Source organism: Canis lupus, chromosome X (assembly GCF_048164855.1).
Source record: "Canis lupus baileyi chromosome X, mCanLup2.hap1, whole genome shotgun sequence".
In the NCBI taxonomy this organism is placed as follows: domain Eukaryota; kingdom Metazoa; phylum Chordata; class Mammalia; order Carnivora; family Canidae; genus Canis; species Canis lupus.
The window spans coordinates 113,317,196-113,338,718 of record NC_132876.1 but is presented as its reverse complement, the minus strand read 5'-3'; the positions used below and the strand labels follow the sequence as shown (position 1 = coordinate 113,338,718).

Sequence of the window (21,523 nt, the reverse complement as noted above, 5' to 3'; positions counted from 1 at the left end):
TGTCTGAACCTACAGCCTATTCCAGGTGTAGTCAGTTCTCTTCCAATTCCCCATAGAGTGTTCTCTGTGGTTTTCTTATAACACGTACCACTTTCTCTAGTCTTCTTTTTTAAAAAAAAGATTTTATTTATTTATTCATAAGAGACAGAGAGTGGGGGAGAGAGAGAGGCAGAGACACAGGCAGAGGAGAAGCAGGCTCCATGCAGGGAGCCTGATGCGGGACTCGATCCCGGCTCTCCAAGATCACACCCTGGGCCAAAGGCAGGTGCTCAACCACTGAGCCACCCAGGTGTCCCTTTCTCTCTTCTATCCCAGATTATTTATTCACCTGTCCTGTCTCATTCACAGAAGAGAAACATGGAGGGATAGAACAATGCCTGGCTCACCCAGCCACGTTTGTAAATCTTTCTCATGGGGATACCACCCTTCCCAGGACCTGGTGAATCTAATGGGTGCATATTATTTCAAGTGAGGCCAACTGTCTAAAGTTCAAGACAGGGCCTGCTGATAATCCCATTTTTTCTGGAAAAGCCCAGATATGTTCTCATGGACTCCTGAGCCCTCATTTAAGGGGAGTTCACACATCCCTTCTGTGCTCAGGGAAGCAGAGAAAAAATCCAAATCCATCCTCATCACTGTCTCCATTGTTTCCCAGTTTAGTAACAGCCATATAAGGACCATCCTCACTACCTGAAGTCACCCTTCCCTAGGTCCCAAGCTGTGGGGTGGCAGACCACTTTCCGGCTGTCACTTGGCTCAGTTAGCATGGAGTTCTCCCAGAATTCTTGAGTCATGTTGGGAAGGCCAACAGACACAAAGAATTTCTCAGCCTCCTTGAATATCTTCCTTGCATCCCAGCTCTGGAAGAAAAAAAAACAACATTTCATTCTAGCATTAAAATAACTGCATTCTTTCTGTTGGCTATGTACAGAGGCATGACTTTTCTGGAAGGCAATCTGGCGACATGTATGGACATGTCAAGCTTTCAAAGTGTTTATACTCTTTATCTCAGTAATCCTGTCTCTAGGGAACTAACCTAGGAAATTCTCAGAAGTTAGGTCAAAGAATTCCATTTAAAATCGGGGGGTTTTGTTTACTTTTAAAAATTAAGACATATTGGACACATCACATTCTGTAAATTTAAGGTGTACAACATGTAAGATGATTTTTAATAAAGAAAAAAGTGGAAACCTCCACCAGAATGGTTAAATAAATAATGATGTCTTCATGGAATGGAAAATCTAAATAAATTCAATTTATAAAGACTTTTTATTGATGTTTTTATAATTTAACATGAAGTGAAAAAGTAAAATATATAAACCACTTATATAATGTGATATTAATGAGGAGATATACAAAAAAATTAACAGTCAACTGCATGAGATTATGTATGATGTTTTTGTCTTTATTTTTTGTATTCCAAGTATAAACAAACAACAGTGACCTTCCCTTTGCTAAAATACTATTCAACTCAAACAAACCATCATTGACTGAGCCCCTTCAAGGGAGGAGACCGTGCTATTAGGCTCAGTGGAAGACAGAAACAATAAAGTGCATATGAAGTCATGGACTTCTATAACCAAATAGGCCTGCATGTGACACAGTGGTCAATAAGTAGCTAGGCATTGGCTTCATAGTCTGTATGGGAATCTAAAGTTTCAGAATGTTCCAGAACTGGAGAGGGGCAGCAGTAGGTATCTGCCATCTAGCAAACCCTTCTGGGAGCCGACAGGACTTCTTTGGAAATAAGGCCCACATGAGGCAAACTAAGATTGTACAACTAGCAGATAATTCATGAATCACTTTGGGTGACACAGAAAACTTTCTCTGATCTCAAAGACCAGTCAAGTCTGGTTTTTCTCCTCTATTGCCTTTGGGGATTTGAAACAGGATGTGACACTGTGGATGTTTTTTATTATTGCCCTTTAAAGGCAATATTGATATTAATAGGTATGGCATTCTCAAGCAGAATGAACGTATGTATACCAGAACAGTGCAGACTAGTAAGCACAGTTAACGTCTATTAAATGCAGAATGAATGAATGGAAAATGAGACTGGAAATATTAGGAGTTCTGACCTCAAACCTTGGTTGCTACTGATTATCTTTGTGACTTCGGGTGAGTCATTTACCCAGGCCTCAGTTGCCTCACCTACAACACAGATCCATCACAATCCCCGTCCTGATAGTCTCATTGGTTTGTTGTCAAGATGACCTTAGGAGAGATGGTGCATGTACCAATCCTGGAGATAGTCTAAGGAGCTATATGCAGATGGGCCTCTGCTGTTGCTCAGCTGTGAAATCAGACCTAGTATAGCTATGAGAGTTTGGAGGCCCTTGCAGCTTCACATTTTTATTTTGGTATGGCCTTTTCCCAGGAATATGTTATGTATGTGAAGATTTTCACTGCATGGCTGTTTACAGGTTTAAAACTGGTATCAAGGAAAAATCTAGCAATATGTAAATAGTAAAGGAAATCATGATGCAACTCTCTGAAGACATTTTATACAGCCAATAGAAGTATGACCATAAATTGTACCCAGAAAATGTAGATTGTTAGCTGAATAAAGAAAAATATGTAATTATAACATGATTTCACCAATGGCAGGGAACACAGTGAATCTAAACCATTATGCCAAGATGGTAACAAAAAAGTAATTTAAAAATTAAAGACTCATAATACTTCTAACAATAGTGAATTTTTAAATATGCAAAAATCTCCTAAGGATATCATTTTTTCCTGTTCATAGAGATTATAGGCTGATTACCTCGCAGCGACTAACTCTGGAAAGAATAACGCCAACCAGTCAGTAATTTCACATCTTACTGCCTAATGGAAAACTCAGGTCATCTCCATTTTTAATATCTCTCAAGATCAATACCATACTTATCATTCAAGGTACTTGATGTTACTGACATTGTAAATTACTTTCCCATAAAAAGATAGCTACATAAGACATACATTTATTATTTTTTAAGGTTTTATTTATTTATTTGAGGGGGAAAGAGAGAGAGAGAGAGAGAGAGCAGGGGAAGGAGAAGCACACTCCCCACTGAGCAGGAAGCCCAACTTGGGGGCTCAATCCCAGGACCCTGGGATCATGACCTGAGCTGATGGCAGATGCTTAACTGACTGAGCCACCCAGGCTCCCCTACATGGTTTTATATGCAAAAGATAAGGAGAGAAAAATGGCAGAAAAATAAATGAAGTTGAGGATTTAGATTTAGTTTTTAAGGCCTCTTCCTACCTGGTTCACCATTGCATTAGTAACATCTATGTTTGGTTTCTGTCCAAAGGGGACTGTCAAAGGGTACAGATTTGTCCAAAATCTACCCCACATATCACCTATTTAAAAAAAAGATTTTGTTAATACATGGCAAAGACAACAGAATTATAGACCTGATTTTACACACTGCATAAATTAGGATAAGTAAGTAGGCCATACAGTATTCTAGATTTAATCTAGTTTCTTTTCATTACCTCTTTTTGTTTTCTTATTTAAAATTTTCAAGGCTCTCTTCTTTTACTATCACCTCTAAAAGTTTAAGATTTATTAAGATTATCCCTGTTTTTCCCATTTCAAATTACAATTCAAAGGCACAATTTATTAAATATATGCAACATCATAGCTACTGTAGATTAGAAACATTCATATAATCCGTCATTCATGGAACAAAATATTGCAAATTAAGCTATTAGTAATTCCTAATATTGGACTCAAGAGAGATCATATAGGATCATCATTCAGGAATCTCTACTAACTAGTAACAAAGTTCCACCTTTGTCACTATACTATAGCAATACACTTAATTGGGTAATTTTTCAAACATCTCAAATAAATGCTAAATTGGATTCCAAGGTCAGAGACCCTAAAAGGCAAGATGGATCTACAAAAAGTCAATCTAATGGCAAGACCAGAATGTTGGTACCAAAGGAATGGGGCATAACTATATGAATAATACTCCAATGAACTCATGTTTTAAACAATAAAATTTAGTATAGATAAGTATAATGGCCTATGCTTAAATTTTAAGGAAAGATGTATCCAATATAAAAATATGTGATATGTGACTTTAGGCTGAAACATAGTCTACATGTAAAAGACCAAAAGGGACCCAACAAACAGTGTGACATGGCTTCCAAAACACAAATGTAATCTTAAGGTAAATAAATAGAATTATAGTGTCTAAAACAAAGGAAGTCATGGTACCATTTTTACTCTATATTGGCCAAACGTAACCTGGAGTATTTGTTCAATTATGAGCATGATATTTGAAGACAAAGACATCAACAAGGGCTAGTTTGTCCAAAGGAGAACAATTAGAAAATTGAGAATAATATTTTATTATTATTTTTATTATTTTATTTATAGATAAATATAATGGATAAAAATCTGTGTAGGATATTTCACTGGAAAAAAGGAAAGAGTGTATACATTATGGTAATAATAATACTCACTAAAATATATTGGTTACGTACTCTTGTGCCAGGTACTATGCTATGCCTTATACAATGGTTGTTTAAAATATCTAGAAGGCCATCTTATAGAACAAGAATGAACATATTCTCAGTAACCTCATATCATAGAATTAGATGTAAAGAATGGAAGACATTAGAGGGGTGTTGATTCAGTCCCATATAAGGTAGAACTTGCTTATAACTGGTGCCACGTGGCAATAGATTCATCTACCTTGGAAGGAAGGAAGGAAGAGCCACAACACACCAGACAGGTTTAAGCAGAAACTAAATTACTGAAGAATTCCTGCTAAAGACATTGTAGAGAGTACTTATATATTGCCTTAGAGTAAAAGTCTCTACAGGCCCTTTGTCCATATTCTCTCCTGCTGAGAGCTTTAGCTGTTGAGAAGAATTAGCTACCAGCAGCTTAGTTTGGTAGGAACACTATGTATGCATGACATGAACTTTTCAAACACATATTTTATTTGACCTTAGCTTCTAAGGAGTGGTACAGAGGAAGGAAGGATGGCCACTCTCTATAAGGGAATTAGATGATTCAGTAAAAGACCCTAGGTCTTTCATGGTCTACAAAGTCTCCGTGGCAGGATAGAAAGTTCTTGGAAGATTGAGTCTCCTCTTAAGCTAGGCATTTTTCTTCATGGCAAAAACTTCATTCATAACCCATATGATTCCAGTGAAAGTAATTGGTACAGTTTAGAATAAATTTATGAAGCTTTCACTCAAGCTATACCTTAATTCTAGAAAGCCTTTCTCTCACCCCTGACCACCCCCAGCCTACCAAGCGCTAACAATATAATACTAAAATGCCAAGCTCCACTTCAAGAGCTTAGTTAATCAACTTAAATTGTAAACTTATTTTCCCAATTTCCACTGTCATTTGAACTCGGAGTTTTCTTTCTAGTTATCCTAAATAACTCCTTATCCTTTGGACTGTGGCCAACATAATAACCTTTTATGTGTAAAATAAAGTAATGCAATAAAGAACAATTTTAAATGGCTTTAATGTTGAAGAAAGTGCTTGCAAAATGTGATTTTGATAATGCTACTAACTTCATTCGCAAAAATCTCCAAAAGTTTTATGTTGGGCCTCCTTCCAAAAAACAATTTTATTGGTGGAAATAACAAAGAACAAAGTACACCGAGAGTTCCTGGAGTTTCTTACCAAGCAAATGGGCTGGGAGGCATCCAGTTGGGCTGATATAGGAAGGGTAGGTGTCCATCAACTTTGTCCTCACATAAGCATGAAGATGTTGATACAATGGCATAATCTGAAAAGCCCAGAAAGAAAATTTAAGACCAAGAGTAGCCTACTCCAATTTCCAATTCCCAACACTGAAAATAGGAACCTCTTTAGATAATTAGAATTTCCCTAAATTCTGATTTCTTTTTTCAAATATTCTGGAAAGTTTGAAAACATCTCTTCTTCCCAGATATTGATAATGACTAGCTTCATTGCATAAAGCATTAAACATACCTGGAGGAATACAGGTCCCAAAATGAAAGCTGATGCAAAAAATATTCATTTTTAAGATGATACCTACTTCCTTTGTTTATAGATTGAAGTACCATTTACATCCCACAAAATTCACCCATTTTTAAATGTACAGTTTCATGAGTTTTAGTAAATTTATGTTAGGCAACTTTCACTACCACCCAGTTTTAGAATATTTCCATTACCTAAAAACTTTTCTTGTGCCCATTTGCAGTCAAAGCCAGTCCCACCCTCAGCTCCAGATCACTGAAATGCTTTCTGTCCCTATAGTTTTGTCTATTCTAGAAATTTCATATAAATGAAATCATTAAGTATGTGACCTTTGGTGTCTGGTTTCTTTCACTCAGCATAATTTTTAGGTTCATCCATGTTATTGCATGTATCAGTCATTCATTCTTTTTATTACTGAGTAGTGTTTCATTGTATGAATACATCCAAGTTTGCTTCATTTAGTATCTCATAGATACAATTCACCAGTTAAAGGACAACTAGGTTGTTCCCAGTTTGGGGCTATTATGAATTATACTTCTATAAACATTCATGTATGAGTCTTTGTATGGATCTATATTTTCATTTCCCTCATATAGATACCTAAGAGTGGAATACTTTAATCATATAATCAATGTGTAACTTTTTAAGAAATGCCAAACCACTTTCCACAGCAGTTGTGCCATTTTGCATTTCTGTGTCTCTACAGTGTCTCAGCAGTGTCTCCACACCCACACCAGCACCTGCTATGCCAATCTTTTATAACCATAACCATTCTAGCATGTGTGTAGTCTTTTTTTTAGATTATTTATTTATTTAAGAGAGACACAGAGAGAGAGCATGAGTTGGGGAAAGAACAGAAGGAGAGGGAGAAGGACAAGCAGAAACCTCACTGAGTGGGAGCCCAATGTTCGATCCCAGGACCCTGAGATCATGACCTGAACCAAAGTCAGATGCTTTACTGAATGAGCCACTGAGGCGCCCCTGTGTGGTGTTTTTTTTTCTTTTTAAGATTTTATTTATTTAATCATGAGAGACACACAGAGAGAAAGGGGGGGGCACAGGCACAGGCAGAGGGAGAAGCAGGCTCCATGCTGTGAGCCCCATGTGGGACTCAATCCCAGGTCTCCAGGACCACGCCCTGGGCTGAAGGCAGCATTAAACTGCTGAGCCACCCGGGCTGCCCTGTGTGGTGGTTTTTAATCATGGTCTTAATTTGCACTTCTTTAACAACTTTTTACTTGTTTATCTGCCATTTATATAACGTCTTTGATGATGTACTCATTCAAATCTTTTGCCCATTTCTTTTCTGGGGAGTTGTGTCTCCAACTTCCTCTTTTTAATAAGAGATTTTATTCATTTATTTGAAAGAGAGCGAGTACACAAATGAGGGGGAGGGGAAGAAGGAGAGGAAGAAGCAGACTCCCTGATGAGCAGGGAGCCCAACTCAGGACTTGATCTCAGGACCCTAGGATCATGACCTGAGCCAAAGACAGATGCTTAATTGACTGAGCCACCTAGGTACCCTTCTCCAACTTCCATTTTTGATAGTTCTGTGTAACTAAGGCTATGACAGAGAGGTCTACATAAGAAGTTTGAAGGCACAGGGGTAAGGGAGAGAGTGGGAGCCAAAATGAAGAAAGAAGGAGACACTGTGAAATGTCCATGGGATACTCTCCCTTCCTAAAAGACTTCCTTAGTCAAAGGTAGGGAAAGAATAGTATCAGTTGTCCTGAGGAAGGAAGCAAAGCCTACAGCTCTGCTAACAAAGTAAGACAGTGTGGGTCCCAAGTATTTCACCAAGACTATTCTTTCTTATAATCTAAAAGACATTCCTCCCTGTAATCTTTCCTTTTTATAATCTTGCTATTGGCAATTCCTGGTCAATTCAGTGGCTAAAAAGGGGAAGAAAGCAGAGCAGTTCTGATCATCCATAGGGGTTGCCCTATTGTTCTTTTTTTCTTAAAGATTTTATTTATTTATTCATGAGAGACAGAGAGAGAGAGAGACAGAGACATCGGCACAGGGAGAAGCAGGCTCCCTGCAGGGAACCCAATGGGGGACTTGATCCCAAGAACACGTGATCACATGATCCCATAATTCCTGGATCACAGCCTGAGCCAAAGGCAGGTGCTCAACCACTGAGCCACCCAGGCACCCCTGCCCTATTATTCTTTAAAATCTTTTCAAGCTCTAATATTCCATAACTCTGAGACCTGGGAATGGCTGACTAGTGTGTTAAGAACAAGTCCAAATGCCTTTGGTCATTGTCCCTTCTTCCCATGCACTGCCCTACACCTGTCTCTGTGTATGGTTCCTTGGTTACCTGTGTGAAGGTATGTTCCACATCATCAATCAACTGGTTGCGGCTATAGTTATAGCCGTTTTCCCACTCCTCTTCATAATCTCCTCTCCAATAATCCCCATAGTCCTCATAATCTGTTTTTAAAAAGGAGAAGGAAGAGAACATAAGGGAAAGAAAGAGATGAAGCACAGTATATATAAATTAACCTTGCTGGGAGGTTAAAAAAATCCAAAGATGTGTCACATTTTTATTGCCCTTCTAAATAATAACTCAAAGGCATGAAATGAATAATAATACTAGCTAGTGTCTGTTAAGCACTTGCTCTCTGCCAGAAATTTTAATGCATTATCTCATCTAACATGCACAGAAACTCTACAAGACTGACATTAGTAAAATCCCCACCATGCAGATCAGCATGATGTTCTTAGACGGTGAAATCATTTGTCCGGGGTCACACTACTGGTAAGAGGCAAAGGCACACTCTGAGTCTCCTAGCCCTCGGCCTGGCCTCTATCTTCTCCATACTTCAGTTTATATCTTTGGCTTTAAAACATGTGATTGGATTTGAGTTTTTAAATTCTCCTTTTGTTCAGGGCCTTATATTTTCAAATCTAACTCAACTCATCTTAGACCTTGCCATAGTGAGCCTCTGTTTGCAAATTATACGTCTGCACAGAACATCTCTTTGTGCTACATGTAGTATCTCAGCATCAGGAAACACGAGCTTGCATTAGGATATTAGCCAATGAAGTTTGCAAATGTATTTTAATAATTTTTATTTTTGTATGCATATTGGCAATGAATGATCAGGAGGAGGAGAGGAAGAACTCATTGGATGGAAGGATATAGTGATAAGCTACAATCTCCAGCTTGCTCGTGGCTTGAGAATAGAAGTTTAAGTGGCAGGGAAAGACATTTAGAAACAACAGATGAAAAAAAATTCTTCCTTACTCAACCCCAGGGTGCTGAGAATCACCAAAGCATAAAGTTACTCATAATGCCACAGCTCCACCTCATTATTCGGGCAGGAGAATAAGTTAGGAAATATGGAAATTCCGTCTCATGTTAAAAGTCTTATGACCCCACGATTTGAGTTATAATTACAACTGCAGAACATAATGTATTTCCAGCCTAAATTCATCTTTTTTTCTTTCTTTCTGGGATACCACCCTGACTTAAACACACAAATGACCTTTGAGAATAAACTGTGGCCAGATAGGAGTTTAGGGGAGAGACAGTATCTCTGTCTTCCATCCTATATGAGAAACAGAATCCCTACTCAATCCCCAGGTTGCCTTGGGAAGCTCCTGACACTTTCCCAGACAAGTGATTTGTTTGATGCTCTCTAATTGAGCTCTTTAAAGTCTAGAAAGTCAGTGCACCTTTCCTTATTCCCTAATACTTTCCTCTTTGAGACACATAACCTGAATTTGTTCAGCAGATGATCATTAATTTAGGGATGCCTCTTCTATCAAAGGGCAGCCTTGGTAATTCCTGAGAAATAGCCCACAGCCCCAGAGAGGGCTTCAGGACCTCTACCAACCAGTGAACTTACTGTTTGCTCTTGCCATCTCATTTTTCAGGGCCACATACTCTTCATATAATGGCCTCAGCTGCTTGCCGACCTCAGACCTCCAGCCTTCCCAGGCCCAGAGCCTCTCATTGTAGTCTTTGCTGTTTTCCATTATGTCATCCAAACCTGTCATTGCAAAGCACCCAATAGGAAATAAACATGCATTTGTAAAAATTTTTATTCATAAACAATTATGTGAGCTTTAAAGGATTACAAGTAAGGCTGGCAGACAACAAGGTCATAAGGTAATTAAATTAAATCTCATGATTTATTGATTTCTTCATCTTATAGTTTCAAAATATTTCTGCAAAGAAAATAAACCATTGAAATCATTTGGCAACTGACTTAATTAAAGTACTTGGAATGTGATATAATTTACCATGAAGTTTTGTTAAAAGTTAAAAGTTCATCTATGTGTTGAAACACCTATTTGGAATCTTATCATTGGATTACCCATTTGAAAGGCACAGAGTCAACATCTAGTGCCAATCTCAGTTTTAAAATTTAGAGTAAAAAGGGGCACCTGGGTGGCTCAGTCGGATAAGCATTAAGCATCGAACTCTTGATTTCGGCTCAGGTCATGATCTCAGGGTTGTGGGACTGAGCCCTGTGTAGGGCTCTGGGCTCAGTGTAGAGTCTGCTTGAGACTCTCTCTCTCCCTCTGCCCCAACCCCAGTGTGTGGGCACATGCTTGCGCTCTCTCTTTCAAGTAAGTAAATAAATAAAATCTTTAAAACTTAGAGTAAAAAAATTAAATTTCATAATCATTGCTCAAAATTAATAACCTACCTGGTTCAAGTAATAAGCACTCCTGAGGATTACTTGGGTTACAAGCTTTTCCAGTACTGTAGATAGTGCTCATTGAATTTAGGATTGTGTTCAACTGCAAATTAAACATAATAAATAACGTTTAAGCTGGGATATCTGCTGTATAGAATGCTAAGGCAAAGATGTCCATTTGACCATGTGATTTTTTTATGCCTCAAAATATAGCAGTTCACATCTTTGCCCAGTATCCTCCTTTATGTAGGGCAGGGATATCTCTATCCCTACCCCCATCAACTAGCGCAGAGCCTTAGAAACACATAATAAATATATGTGGAGTGGCTGAAATAAACAGATTTACCAAAATTCCAAGGATGTTGCTCAGGTACACATGCACAGAGAAATGTCTTCATTGTTTCATTTAACATTCTTTGAGTACACATTTACTGAACATCTACTATGTCCTACACTCTAATAACTCTGACATGAACAAGTCACTGGTCCTCAAGGACCCCACAGTCATGGGACAGTGAGGCAGCCATGAAATCAATAATTACATAACCAATTGACAAGTGGTATAACTGTCATGAAAAAGTGATGTGGCAGTCTGGCAGAGAGTGGATAAATGAATAACTTGGAAATTCAGGAATAGCCTCAAAGAGGAGGGGGCATTAGCACTGTGTCTTGGAAGAGAAGTAGGAATTGGTCAAGTAGAAAAAGGAGATAGAAGGCAGAGCCTTAAAAAAAAATGGATGGAGGCAGGGAAAGAGCAGGCATTTTCCAGAAGTGATGACACATTGAAGGAAACTGGCATAGTGATACTGACTTAGGGAAGCAGGGGACATAAAGATGGAAGGTCAGCAGGGGCCAGGTCATGAGGGCCCATTTGTGCTACACTAAAGAGCTTAAACTTTACCATGGAGGTAAAGGAGAGTAAAGGTAATAGAGTTAAGCAGTGCTACTCAAAGTGTGGTCTGTGGACCAGTACAAGAGAGTAAATGGTTTGTTTCTATTCTGTGTAAGTATAGGAATCAAGAGAATACATTTTTTAAAGGGAATAAATTATTATTAACTTTTTTAAACCGTTTGATATTTCCATGACATCTAGGCATGTGAGCAATGAAGTTAACCAAGTATTGATCTACAATGGATTTAGTAATAAGAGAAGAAAGGGAATAAGAGAGGGAGAAAAGGAGGGAGGGAGGGGGGAAAGGAAGGGAAGAGAGAGAAGAGAAGAGAAGAGAAGAGAAGAGAAGAGAAGAGAAGAGAAGAGAAGAGAAGAGAAGAGAGGAAGGAAGAAAGGAAGGAAAGAAGGAACTGGTTATCTTTCACATTTGATTTAAGAAGCACTGGATGAAAGGCTATTTCCCTTCTCCTATTTCCCTCTTCCATTGTTCTTTCACTCTGCTACAAGAATCATTATGCTAAAACATGAAATAGATCCCATGCTTAGAACATCAACAAGATCCCACAGTCCAAAGGAATCAATCCAATTCGTTACCATGGCACAAAACTCCTCATGGTCTTTGTCTACCTGTTTTTTTCAATCTCCCCTCCTTCCTCTCCATTAAATTCATATATCCTTGAGTCCTCTCTCTCCCCAAACATTCCAAGCTTTTACACGCATTTCAGTGGTTTTCAACTTTGGCTCCGCGTTAGAATTACCTAGGATCTTATAAAAAAAAATACAGGATCCAGGTTCCACTCAGGCTAGATCAGTCTGTCTGGAGACTCTACAAGACCAATGGGCAAGGATTCACATGGTGTCTTTGTGAAAAAGATGGAGAAGTATGGAATGGATAAGATAAAGTGGATTATAACAAGTTAGATAATTGGATCCAAAGAATGTGGAATAACAAATATCAACTTGTAGGAAGATATGTGCCATATGGTTTTATCTTTGTCCTTATCATGAATTTTTTCTTTTTATAGATGGAGATTACAACACAGAGTTCCAGAAGAAAAGCAACTTAGAAAGAAGACTTTGATGTTAAATAGCCAAATATTTTAGATAAAAATATTTTAATAGGTTAGATCAGGGGTCTGTAAACCATGATCTGCAGACCAAATACCGTCTGCTGCCTGTTTTTGTAAAGTTTTATCAGAACACAGCCACACTCATTTGTTTATGTACTAGCTATGCTGATTTCCTGCTGCAACAGCAGAGTTGACTCATTGTGACAGAGACTATATGGCCCACTAAACCTAAAATATTTACTATCTTTCCTTTTACAGAAAAAAGTTTGCTGGCTCCCAAGCTAGAGAGATGGGACGAGAGATGTTATTTTAACAGGGAAAATACAGGCTTTCTTTAATTTGAACAAACTACCTACTTAAGAGCAGAATTTTGAAAGCTATCATTTTAGAGCAACATTGGTAGAAGAGATTTAGAGACTTCATTGACAGTGATATTGTTATGAGCCAACATGGAATCTGACTATCAAAGAACCCAACTCAAGCAAACAAAACCCAAATATGACTACATAGACTGTCTTAATAGATGTAGAACACAGGGTGCAGAATGTCATATTCCTGCTCACCTTCATGCAGACCAGAACCAACTCAGAGTGTGATGTTTACTTTGAGGTTACTGACAAAATGAAGACAGCAACTAGGACTGGTTAGAAAACTTGAAACCATTGTACAGAGGAAAATTGACAGAGCAAAGGATGTTTAGCCTATATTTTTCTTTAAAAAAGGACTCAACTAGTTTTTAAAAAGAGCTACCATAATTTATTTAAAAATTATTGTAGGAAAGAGCGATTTGGATCCAGAAGGCAGAACAAAGCAGAGGTAAAGCACTTAATGTTCAATGGAGGGAGCACCTCCATCAATTAGGGGGACCCACCTATGATATGGATGTCTTGGAAAGAGATGAACCCTCCCCCCACCTCTAAAGCAGTTTGAGCTGAGATTCTTAGCCATTTGTTAAAGATACTGCAGACAAGAGTCAAGAATGAAAGGGGGAAAGGACTGGACCACATACAGGACTTCTCAAGCTTGGTACTATTAACATTTTGGACCACATAACTTTTTGTCATTGGGGGCTGTCTTGTGCATTGTAGAATGTTTAGCAGCACCCCTGGCCTCTACCTACTAGGTCTAATAGCTGCCTTCCTCCAGTTATGACAACCAAAAATGTCTCCAGATATCATCAAATGTCCCTGGAGCAGAGGGCAAAATCACCCCCGGTGATCATAACTGACATAGACCAAGTATATTCTTCAGGCTGCCTGGTCCTACGAAGGTGACTTCTGTATACAGTATGCATATACAACACAGTGCCCAGACAACACCAGTTTAACTTTTGTGTCCTAACATAATTATTACCAGTGTCTTCTTTCACTTGCAAAAGGATTCCAGTTTGGATGACAAATTATGTGGTCACCCTACCTAGGCACAGAGCTCTTTCTAATGTCAGCAGCACTATATTTGCAGATAAAGGAAGCAGCCATGGGGATATTAATGTTTAATGTTTCCCAGATATTTCAGCTCCTGGGGGTCAGTGCTAGAATGTTCACATACTCGTTGGTTCTTGTCTGCTGAGAGCACTGATGATCCACTGTGCTGAAGGGCCCGCAATTGACGCTTGACTGTGGAATCCTGAATTTCTTCAAGTGGGTATGTTTTGGCAAGCTTGGACTGTTCTTCATAAAAGGCAGACCATTTGGCCCCAGCATTATTCTGAAATGACAAAAAATAAGGTTGAAGTCAGAACGGCACTGCTTGAACAGATAGAACAGAAGATACTGTCCAAAAAAACATCTGGTGGAATATATAATATTTCCTGAGTGGTTTAGTTCTCTACTTTGCTGAAGGTCAAGGCTTAGGTTATGAGTGATCAGGCCACTCTTGGTCACTCTCTCTTTCTGGCCCAGTGCCTAGTTTTCCCAAGGGTCCTATCCCCAGAACTGGAAATGAATTCTCACAGATAATTCACATTGTGGGGCCCCGGAATTTATGGCCTTAGTACTATGACGTGGGTGAGTTAATTGGGGATTTGAGGATGAATGCTCTAAAGGGAGAGCCCAGTAAAGCTCGGAACAAACTTAATGGGAATATAGCCCCTCATGACAATGGGAACCATAAGAAATGAGGAACAGTTTGCAGTAAGCTCCATGGTGCCATGACTTACCAGGAATTCTGATCTTAAATTATGTTCCCCAAAGAATGTTGCCCAGAATATGGCCATTTGGTAGCCATGGTGATTTTCTAACAGCAAAAGAAACCAACAAGCAGGTGATGATACTCACTTGCCCCCATCTTGAACATCAGTATAGGCAAGTGGACTTCTCTAGATTCTTCTAGTGTAGTCTTTTCTCAATGTACAAACTCATTTCCATTTATCAAAGATGAAGATGAACAATTACTTTGTACATTGTACTTTTCTAGACTATATTTAAAAGGTAGCATATGAGACAAGGAAGGATTCCATTCTTGAAGTCAGACACCTCTGACTAGCTGTGTGACTTTAGGCAATTTACTTACCTTCTCTGAGCCAGTATAATGAGAGTAATAATAGGACTTACCTTAAAGGGTTGTTGCAAGGATGAGAACAATTAACAAATAATAAAATGTTTATCACAGTATCTGATACATCCTAAACATTCAAAAAAAGGTAGCTATTTTATAATTTATAGAAAAAAGTTTTTTGTCCTTAAGTTGCTTAGGACAACTTATCAGACAGTTGAGATATGCATCATGAATGTTTCATTAATAAAATATAAGAGCATATGATAATGTCTAAACTTTGAGTGCCCAAGCAGTTTCTGCTATCGGAAAAGAAAGACTCATGCGGGCAAGTAGATTTGGCCTAGCCCTCATGCAGAAGACCTTAAAGTAGGTAGGAGTTGGATGGATGGAGAGTACTTTGCAGAATAATTTACTTCATTTGAACTTCCTAATCCCATGAGATAGAAAATCCTTCTGTCTCCATTATTCATAGGTGCATAAAGGGGCTGAGAGAAATAAATAGTGGTTATGGGAATCAAGTGACACCACCTGGATCCTGGATCCCGGATCCCATGGTAGACAAACTCTAAGATGGAGCCCATAATCTTTACCTCCAGGAGGTCCACGTTTGTGTGATCACCTCCCCCTTGAGTGTGAGCAGGAGCCATGATTCACTTCTAACCAGTAGAATATACCAAAGGTGACAGGATGGACATATTTGTGTTATATAAGATTGTAATTTTCATCTTGCTAAAACTGTCTCCCTTGCTGACTTTGATGCAGCAAGATGCCGTGTTGTGAATGACTCTGTGGAAAGGGCCACATTTTGAGGAACTGAGGACATGGATTCATCCCCAGTCAAGCCTCAGACGAGACCACAGCGCTAGCCAGGACCTTGATTACAACTTTATAAGACTAAGAAATGGAAAAAAAAGACTCAGAAATGGAAGATGCAGCTACACTATGCCTGGACTCCTGACCCACAGAAGCTGTGGGATTATAAATGTGTGTTATTTTAAGCTGCTAAACTTGTGATAATTTTTAACACAATAGATAACTAGTACCAATCCCAAAGGCAGGACTTCAGGAACAATTGTATTTTCCAGGCTAAGAAATTTCACTTTTATTCTTTGAATACTAGGGAATCACTTAGGGGCTCCAAGCATGCACATAACATGATGCAAATGGCATGTGGAAATGACAATGGATCAGGCAAGAGACGAAAATAGTGGCAGTAAAAATGGAAAATGATTTCTCTTTTTTTTTTTAAATGGAAAATGATTTCTCTTTTTATTGAGCACATACAACCAACCCCTCAGGAACTACTTTTTCAATTAATCTTCACAAACAATCTTGTGAGGTAGTTGTGATTGTCTCCACTTCACAAATGAGGGAACTGAGGCACAGAGCAGGTAAGTAGCTTTCCATAGGTCACACAGTGAGTAATTGAAAGAACCAGAGTGCTAACCCAGATATGTTTGCCTCCAAAGCTAATGCTCCAAACATCGATTATAGATGGTATTCAACACATTCTGTTCTTCTCTGCAGCACACATGAGTGGGAAGTAGTGAGCTATGGAAAGAAGAGTTTGATCTATGGCACAGACTCATCTATGCAACCCACCACTCACCTCTAAGTCCCTATCCTTCTTCCCCCAATTCAGGATGTTGTACTGTCAAGCAAAATTTCTGGTAAAACTTTAATACCAAATTATAGGAATAATTTTATTCTCAATCTCCTCTTGAAACAACTCACAATCCCCAAAAGGGCCCAGTCATAGAACATTTTTAAAATTATACTGCATATAGGTACTTTGAAGATATCTGTCTTATTTTATCACTACCATACTCTAAGTGTTATACTTTAAATTCCCCCCCCCCCCCAATTACATGATGTTGCCTTGAATTTTGACCTCCTAGGGCATACTCCTCCTCCTCTCCTCCTCCTCCCCTTCTCCTCCTCCTCCTCCCCTTCTCCTCCTCCTCCTCCTCCTCCTCCTCCTCCTCCTCCTCCCTCCTCCTCCTCCTCCCCCCCTCCTCCTCCTCCTCCTCCTCCTCCTCCCTCCTCCTCCTCCTCCTCCTCCTCCTCCTCCTCCTCCTCCTCCTCCTTCTTCTTCTTCTTCTTCTTCTTCTTCTTCTTCTTCTTCTTCTTCTTCTTTGGGCATACTCTTCCATCCCAAGCTACTCTTTTTTCCAGAGCTCTAGGGACCTGAACTAGTTTTTTGTTAATTTCTTGGCTTGATATTCCTGCATCATGCTAGTAGTGGAAGTTCAATTTCCATACCTATTAAATAACTAAAGGATGAAACCTGAGTCTGATCAAGTCTCTAGATCAGGACTCTGCCCACCATCTGATTTTATAAATAAAGTTCTGATGGAACATAGTCACACTCATCTATGTATTGTCTATGGCTGCTTTCGTGCTACAACGCCAAAGTTGAATAGAGGCTGTAGGGCCCACAACGCCTGAAATATTTACTATCTGGCCTTTACAGAAAAAGTGCTCTTCCCTCTGCCCTAGATCTATACATTCACAGTAAATGCAGGGGACAAAAGAGCATGGTCAGCAATTTTTAGACGGCACAAATCAGCAAGTCCAGAAAGTGGGAGTTTCTATAGCACCAAAAATTTAATTCTTTAGCTAATAAATTGCAAAAAATACAAAATAAAAAAGTGAGGGACTCCGTAGATTAAAAGACAGCTAATGTACATCCTTCAAAATGATTAGGAGAGGATATTGTTAGATCTTGATTCAAACAAAAGAGATGAAATTGAAAAAAGAAAGATGAGGCGGTAGGGTACATCTGAAAGCTGACTAGATATTTGACAGTACTGGGGAGTTATTAAGTTTTTGGCATGGCACTATTATTAAGGTGGTTTTAAAAATACTTTGAGTGCTCCAAGGTAAAATATACACACAAAACTATATCATGTTTTGGATTTCCTTCAAAATAATCCAATAAATGTGGAGTTGTGTAGAAAAATAAAACAAGACTGGCCAAAGTGTTAATGATTTGTAAAGCTGATGAAGGGTATGAGGAGATTCAATATACTCATCTCTCTTCTTTTACACACGTTTGAAATTTTTGTGATAAAAAAATAAAGAAAAATCATACGGCAGAGTACTCTTTGGCAACAAAAAGGAATAAAGTGATGCTACATGTTACAACACGTAAATTTAAAGAAGCCAGTCACAAGAGACCACACATTGTATGTTTCCATTTATATGAAATGTTCAAAGCAGGCAAACCTCTGGAGACAGAAAGTAGATTAGTGGGTGCTCAGGGCCAGGGGCTGGGAGGAAGAATGATAACAGGCATGTGGCTTCTTTCTGGAGTGATGAAAATGTTCTAAAATTAGATGGTGCCGAAGGTGGTATATAAACCTTCTGTAATATACTAAAAAGGCTGTAAATATACTAAAAAGCATTGAATTGTATACTTTAAGTTGGTGAATTTTATGGTGCATAAATTATATCTCAGTAAAGCTGTTGTTAAAGGCTCTCCATAGTCAAAGCAAAGAAAAACCCTCACCTTATTCCCCATGTCCTATAACTAGGTCTGAAACCCCATGAAACTGCTCCCAACCAAAGGAGTCAGCCAAAATTAACTTCATGCTCTTCTGCCCAGGTACGGTACCCACCACCCGCCAAGGAAAAGCAGAGGCTCCTAACCACCGGACTGCCCTCCCAGCTAGTAGCTGGTGGCACCTGCTTCCCTTTTGCATCCTAATATTTTCTCTTTCCTTTAAAGGGTCCAGACTTTCTGCAGCTTGGCCACACTTTATGATTCATGCCCTTTCCTCTCTGGCCTTGGCTCTAATCAACCACTGCAATTTAAAAGTAATAACACTTAATGATCCAGAGATGATTTCAATAAACATCACTACGTCTCATTCTTTAACATGCCTTCTCAGCAAAGGGCACTCCGCGGAACTGCTACATGTCTCTTTTGCAGTTATACCTTCCTCCCACACCCAGAGCAATAATACTGTGTCATTCTCCCATGCTCATAAGCTTCAAGCTCTGTTCTGGTGGCTTCGGGTATTAATTCGGGCTTCACAGCCACCCTACAAGGCAGGTATGAGTACAATGTTCTTTTTCACAGGTGAGATAATGAAGGTGCAGAGAGGCGAATTAACCAACTGAAGCTCACCCAGCTGGAAAGTGGTGGGGCCAGGATCTGAACCCGGCAGTCTGGCTCCAGAGCCCTGGGGCATAAAGCTGGTATACTTTCACCCGCCCCTATGGGATCAGCCAGCTGAGAATGAAAACAAATAAACAGGACACCACAGGCACCTCCAACAGAGAGCAAATAAAAAGTGAGAGAAAAGCAACAAGAAAGAGATAAAGAGAGGTAAGACCAAAATATGAGATAAGAAACAAATGATCTCCCATGATGATACCGGGCTGTCAAAATCTCCAGGATTTCCCTGAGCTTTAGAAAAATGGAAAACCTTTTTTGGGGGAATTTCAAAGGAGGCGGTAGGTCTCAGATTTGATCTGTCCTGTGAGTAGCAGTAATTTAAACACACAGCCTACTAAGCATTTGAAAAAATAAGCTCCTGAATTACATTATTGAAGGAATGTATTGCTATCCAAGTGTTGTGAAATCTTTTAAATAATGTTACTCAGCTTCTAGCACAAATATGTAAGGATACTGCTTTGAGATCTGTGAGAGAAGAAAGTCCTAAATCCTTGCACTTGTCAAAGCATCTTGCTTTCCCAGAGCATTCTGAGATTTGTCAGAACTGGTTTAATCACAGTTTTTCTGGTAGGGCTCTGGATGGATTCTGTGACCTTTGAAAGTCCCTCAGAGCTCCGTGACAATGAAGGAAGGAATTCCCAAATCCAGCCTCCAGACCCCTGGTTACTTTAATTACTAGCTAGCTTTTTCACTAAGCCTCCAATTGCATTTTCCAGTTAATATATCATTTTAGAGAGTCTTTAGATATTCCTGTTGACACTGTAAGCTTGGGAAAATTATTAACTCAATAACTTATGGCATTTCCACGAAATGCTTTGAAACCCTGATTATGATGAGAATTATGGTGGCAATTTTACAAAGCATGTTCACTGGTTTCTAAGAATCTGGACCGAGACCAGTAAATTATTTTGTAACAGTTTCCAAATGAGCCCCAAGGTCAATTAAGTTTAGTCGTCTGGGACTCCAAAATCAGAAATACTAAGGCAAACATCCAACCTCACAACTCAGAGCATTTCTTTGATTTCCCTTTTCAGTTGTATGGATAGTAATCTAATCTTTAAGAAGCAACAAATACCCTTATGTAGCCATGAAAACTCACCATCTTTTGGACATTCTCGTCGGTAATATTGATGTTATAATTCCAAGAAGCAAGTGAACTTTGATAAGACAGCTCTTCAGCTTCATAGTTAAACTTCTCCAAAAATGTCTTGACCAGATCCTCAGTGGATTGAGCAGCAGTTAGAGCAGCAAGGCTGAGAAGGAGCCAGGAAGAGCCTGACATCTTTCCCTATGCACCAAGATCCCATCCACTGAACAACTTTCCCTAGAGTAAAACCTCTTCATGAGTTTTTCTGTCTCATCAGCCTTTGAACTTGGGTTGGGCACTGAGCAGGAAAGATGAAAAAAAAAAAAGAAGAAGAAGAAGTAGTAGAAGAAGAAGAAGAAGAAACAGTAAACAATCTGCTGAACCAATATAAAGTTCATCCTGGAGAGGACAGATATATAAACAGATTTTTAGAATGATTTTTAAAGTAAATCAAATAAACAAATGTTATTCATTAATCCTAGAGAATCATAGCTCTCCTAGCATTTTATAGCCAGATCCTAACTTGCACATTTGGTTAATATGTTCCTAAAAAGCTGTTAAAGATACACTGAAGGTGTTATAATTTTACAGGGATTGAAGAAGCCTAGATTTAGGGATCATGGGGGTATTGTTGGTACTTATATGTTTTACAGACAATTCCATTAAAAGTCAGTTATCCCTCCTTTCTTTTTATTTTAAGCTCAAATTCACAGAAAGTCTCTACCTGGGTAACATTTTCCCTTCTTAAACTACTTTGCCCTTGTCTTTATGAAATTCATTTTTTTCTGATAAATTTTAATTTCCATGGCCAGTTTTTAAAAGTATAAGACTACCCTCCACTCCACACGTTAACTCACGTGATCTGGCTTGTGTAAACTTAAAACAGCTTACTTTCTACTTCTCAGATGCCATGTTGAACACTGGTTCTATGGCTGACTTCCCTGTGTGCCTCCGTCCCTTTCACTTACCTGTTCTAAACTCAGTCGAGGTCCCAGGGGAATAAAAATGACTCTGCATGGTATGAAATTCAAAGAATGTCCATGTCACGCTCTGGTCATCCAAAAGCATGGAATCATAGCAATGCAGAATTCAGAGAGACTTCAGTGGGTATCCTGTAGAGTCTCAAGAGCTGGATTAGTGTCCTCATTCCCAGGGTGCAGGTATATCAGAGATAAAAG

At 39.0% G+C, this 21,523-nt stretch overlaps 1 protein-coding gene across 2 annotated transcripts in view; it reads right to left on the bottom strand.

The window, feature by feature from the left end:
• Window positions 1–21,454, bottom strand: part of ACE2 (angiotensin converting enzyme 2) — a 40,404-nt gene extending 18,950 nt beyond the window's left edge. For both annotated transcript variants that reach the window (XM_072815535.1, XM_072815536.1), the window contains exons 1-9: window positions 21,314–21,454; window positions 20,358–20,643; window positions 14,128–14,286; window positions 10,627–10,720; window positions 9,820–9,963; window positions 8,286–8,398; window positions 5,642–5,747; window positions 3,248–3,345; window positions 691–860 (exon numbers count right to left, since the gene is read on the bottom strand). In XM_072815535.1, coding sequence (XP_072671636.1) covers window positions 691–860; window positions 3,248–3,345; window positions 5,642–5,747; window positions 8,286–8,398; window positions 9,820–9,963; window positions 10,627–10,720; window positions 14,128–14,286; window positions 20,358–20,540 — 1,067 coding nt within the window. In that variant the 5' untranslated portion in view covers window positions 20,541–20,643; window positions 21,314–21,454. The remainder of the gene's footprint in view (window positions 1–690; window positions 861–3,247; window positions 3,346–5,641; window positions 5,748–8,285; window positions 8,399–9,819; window positions 9,964–10,626; window positions 10,721–14,127; window positions 14,287–20,357; window positions 20,644–21,313) is intronic.
• Between the last annotated feature and the right edge of the window lie 69 nt (window positions 21,455–21,523).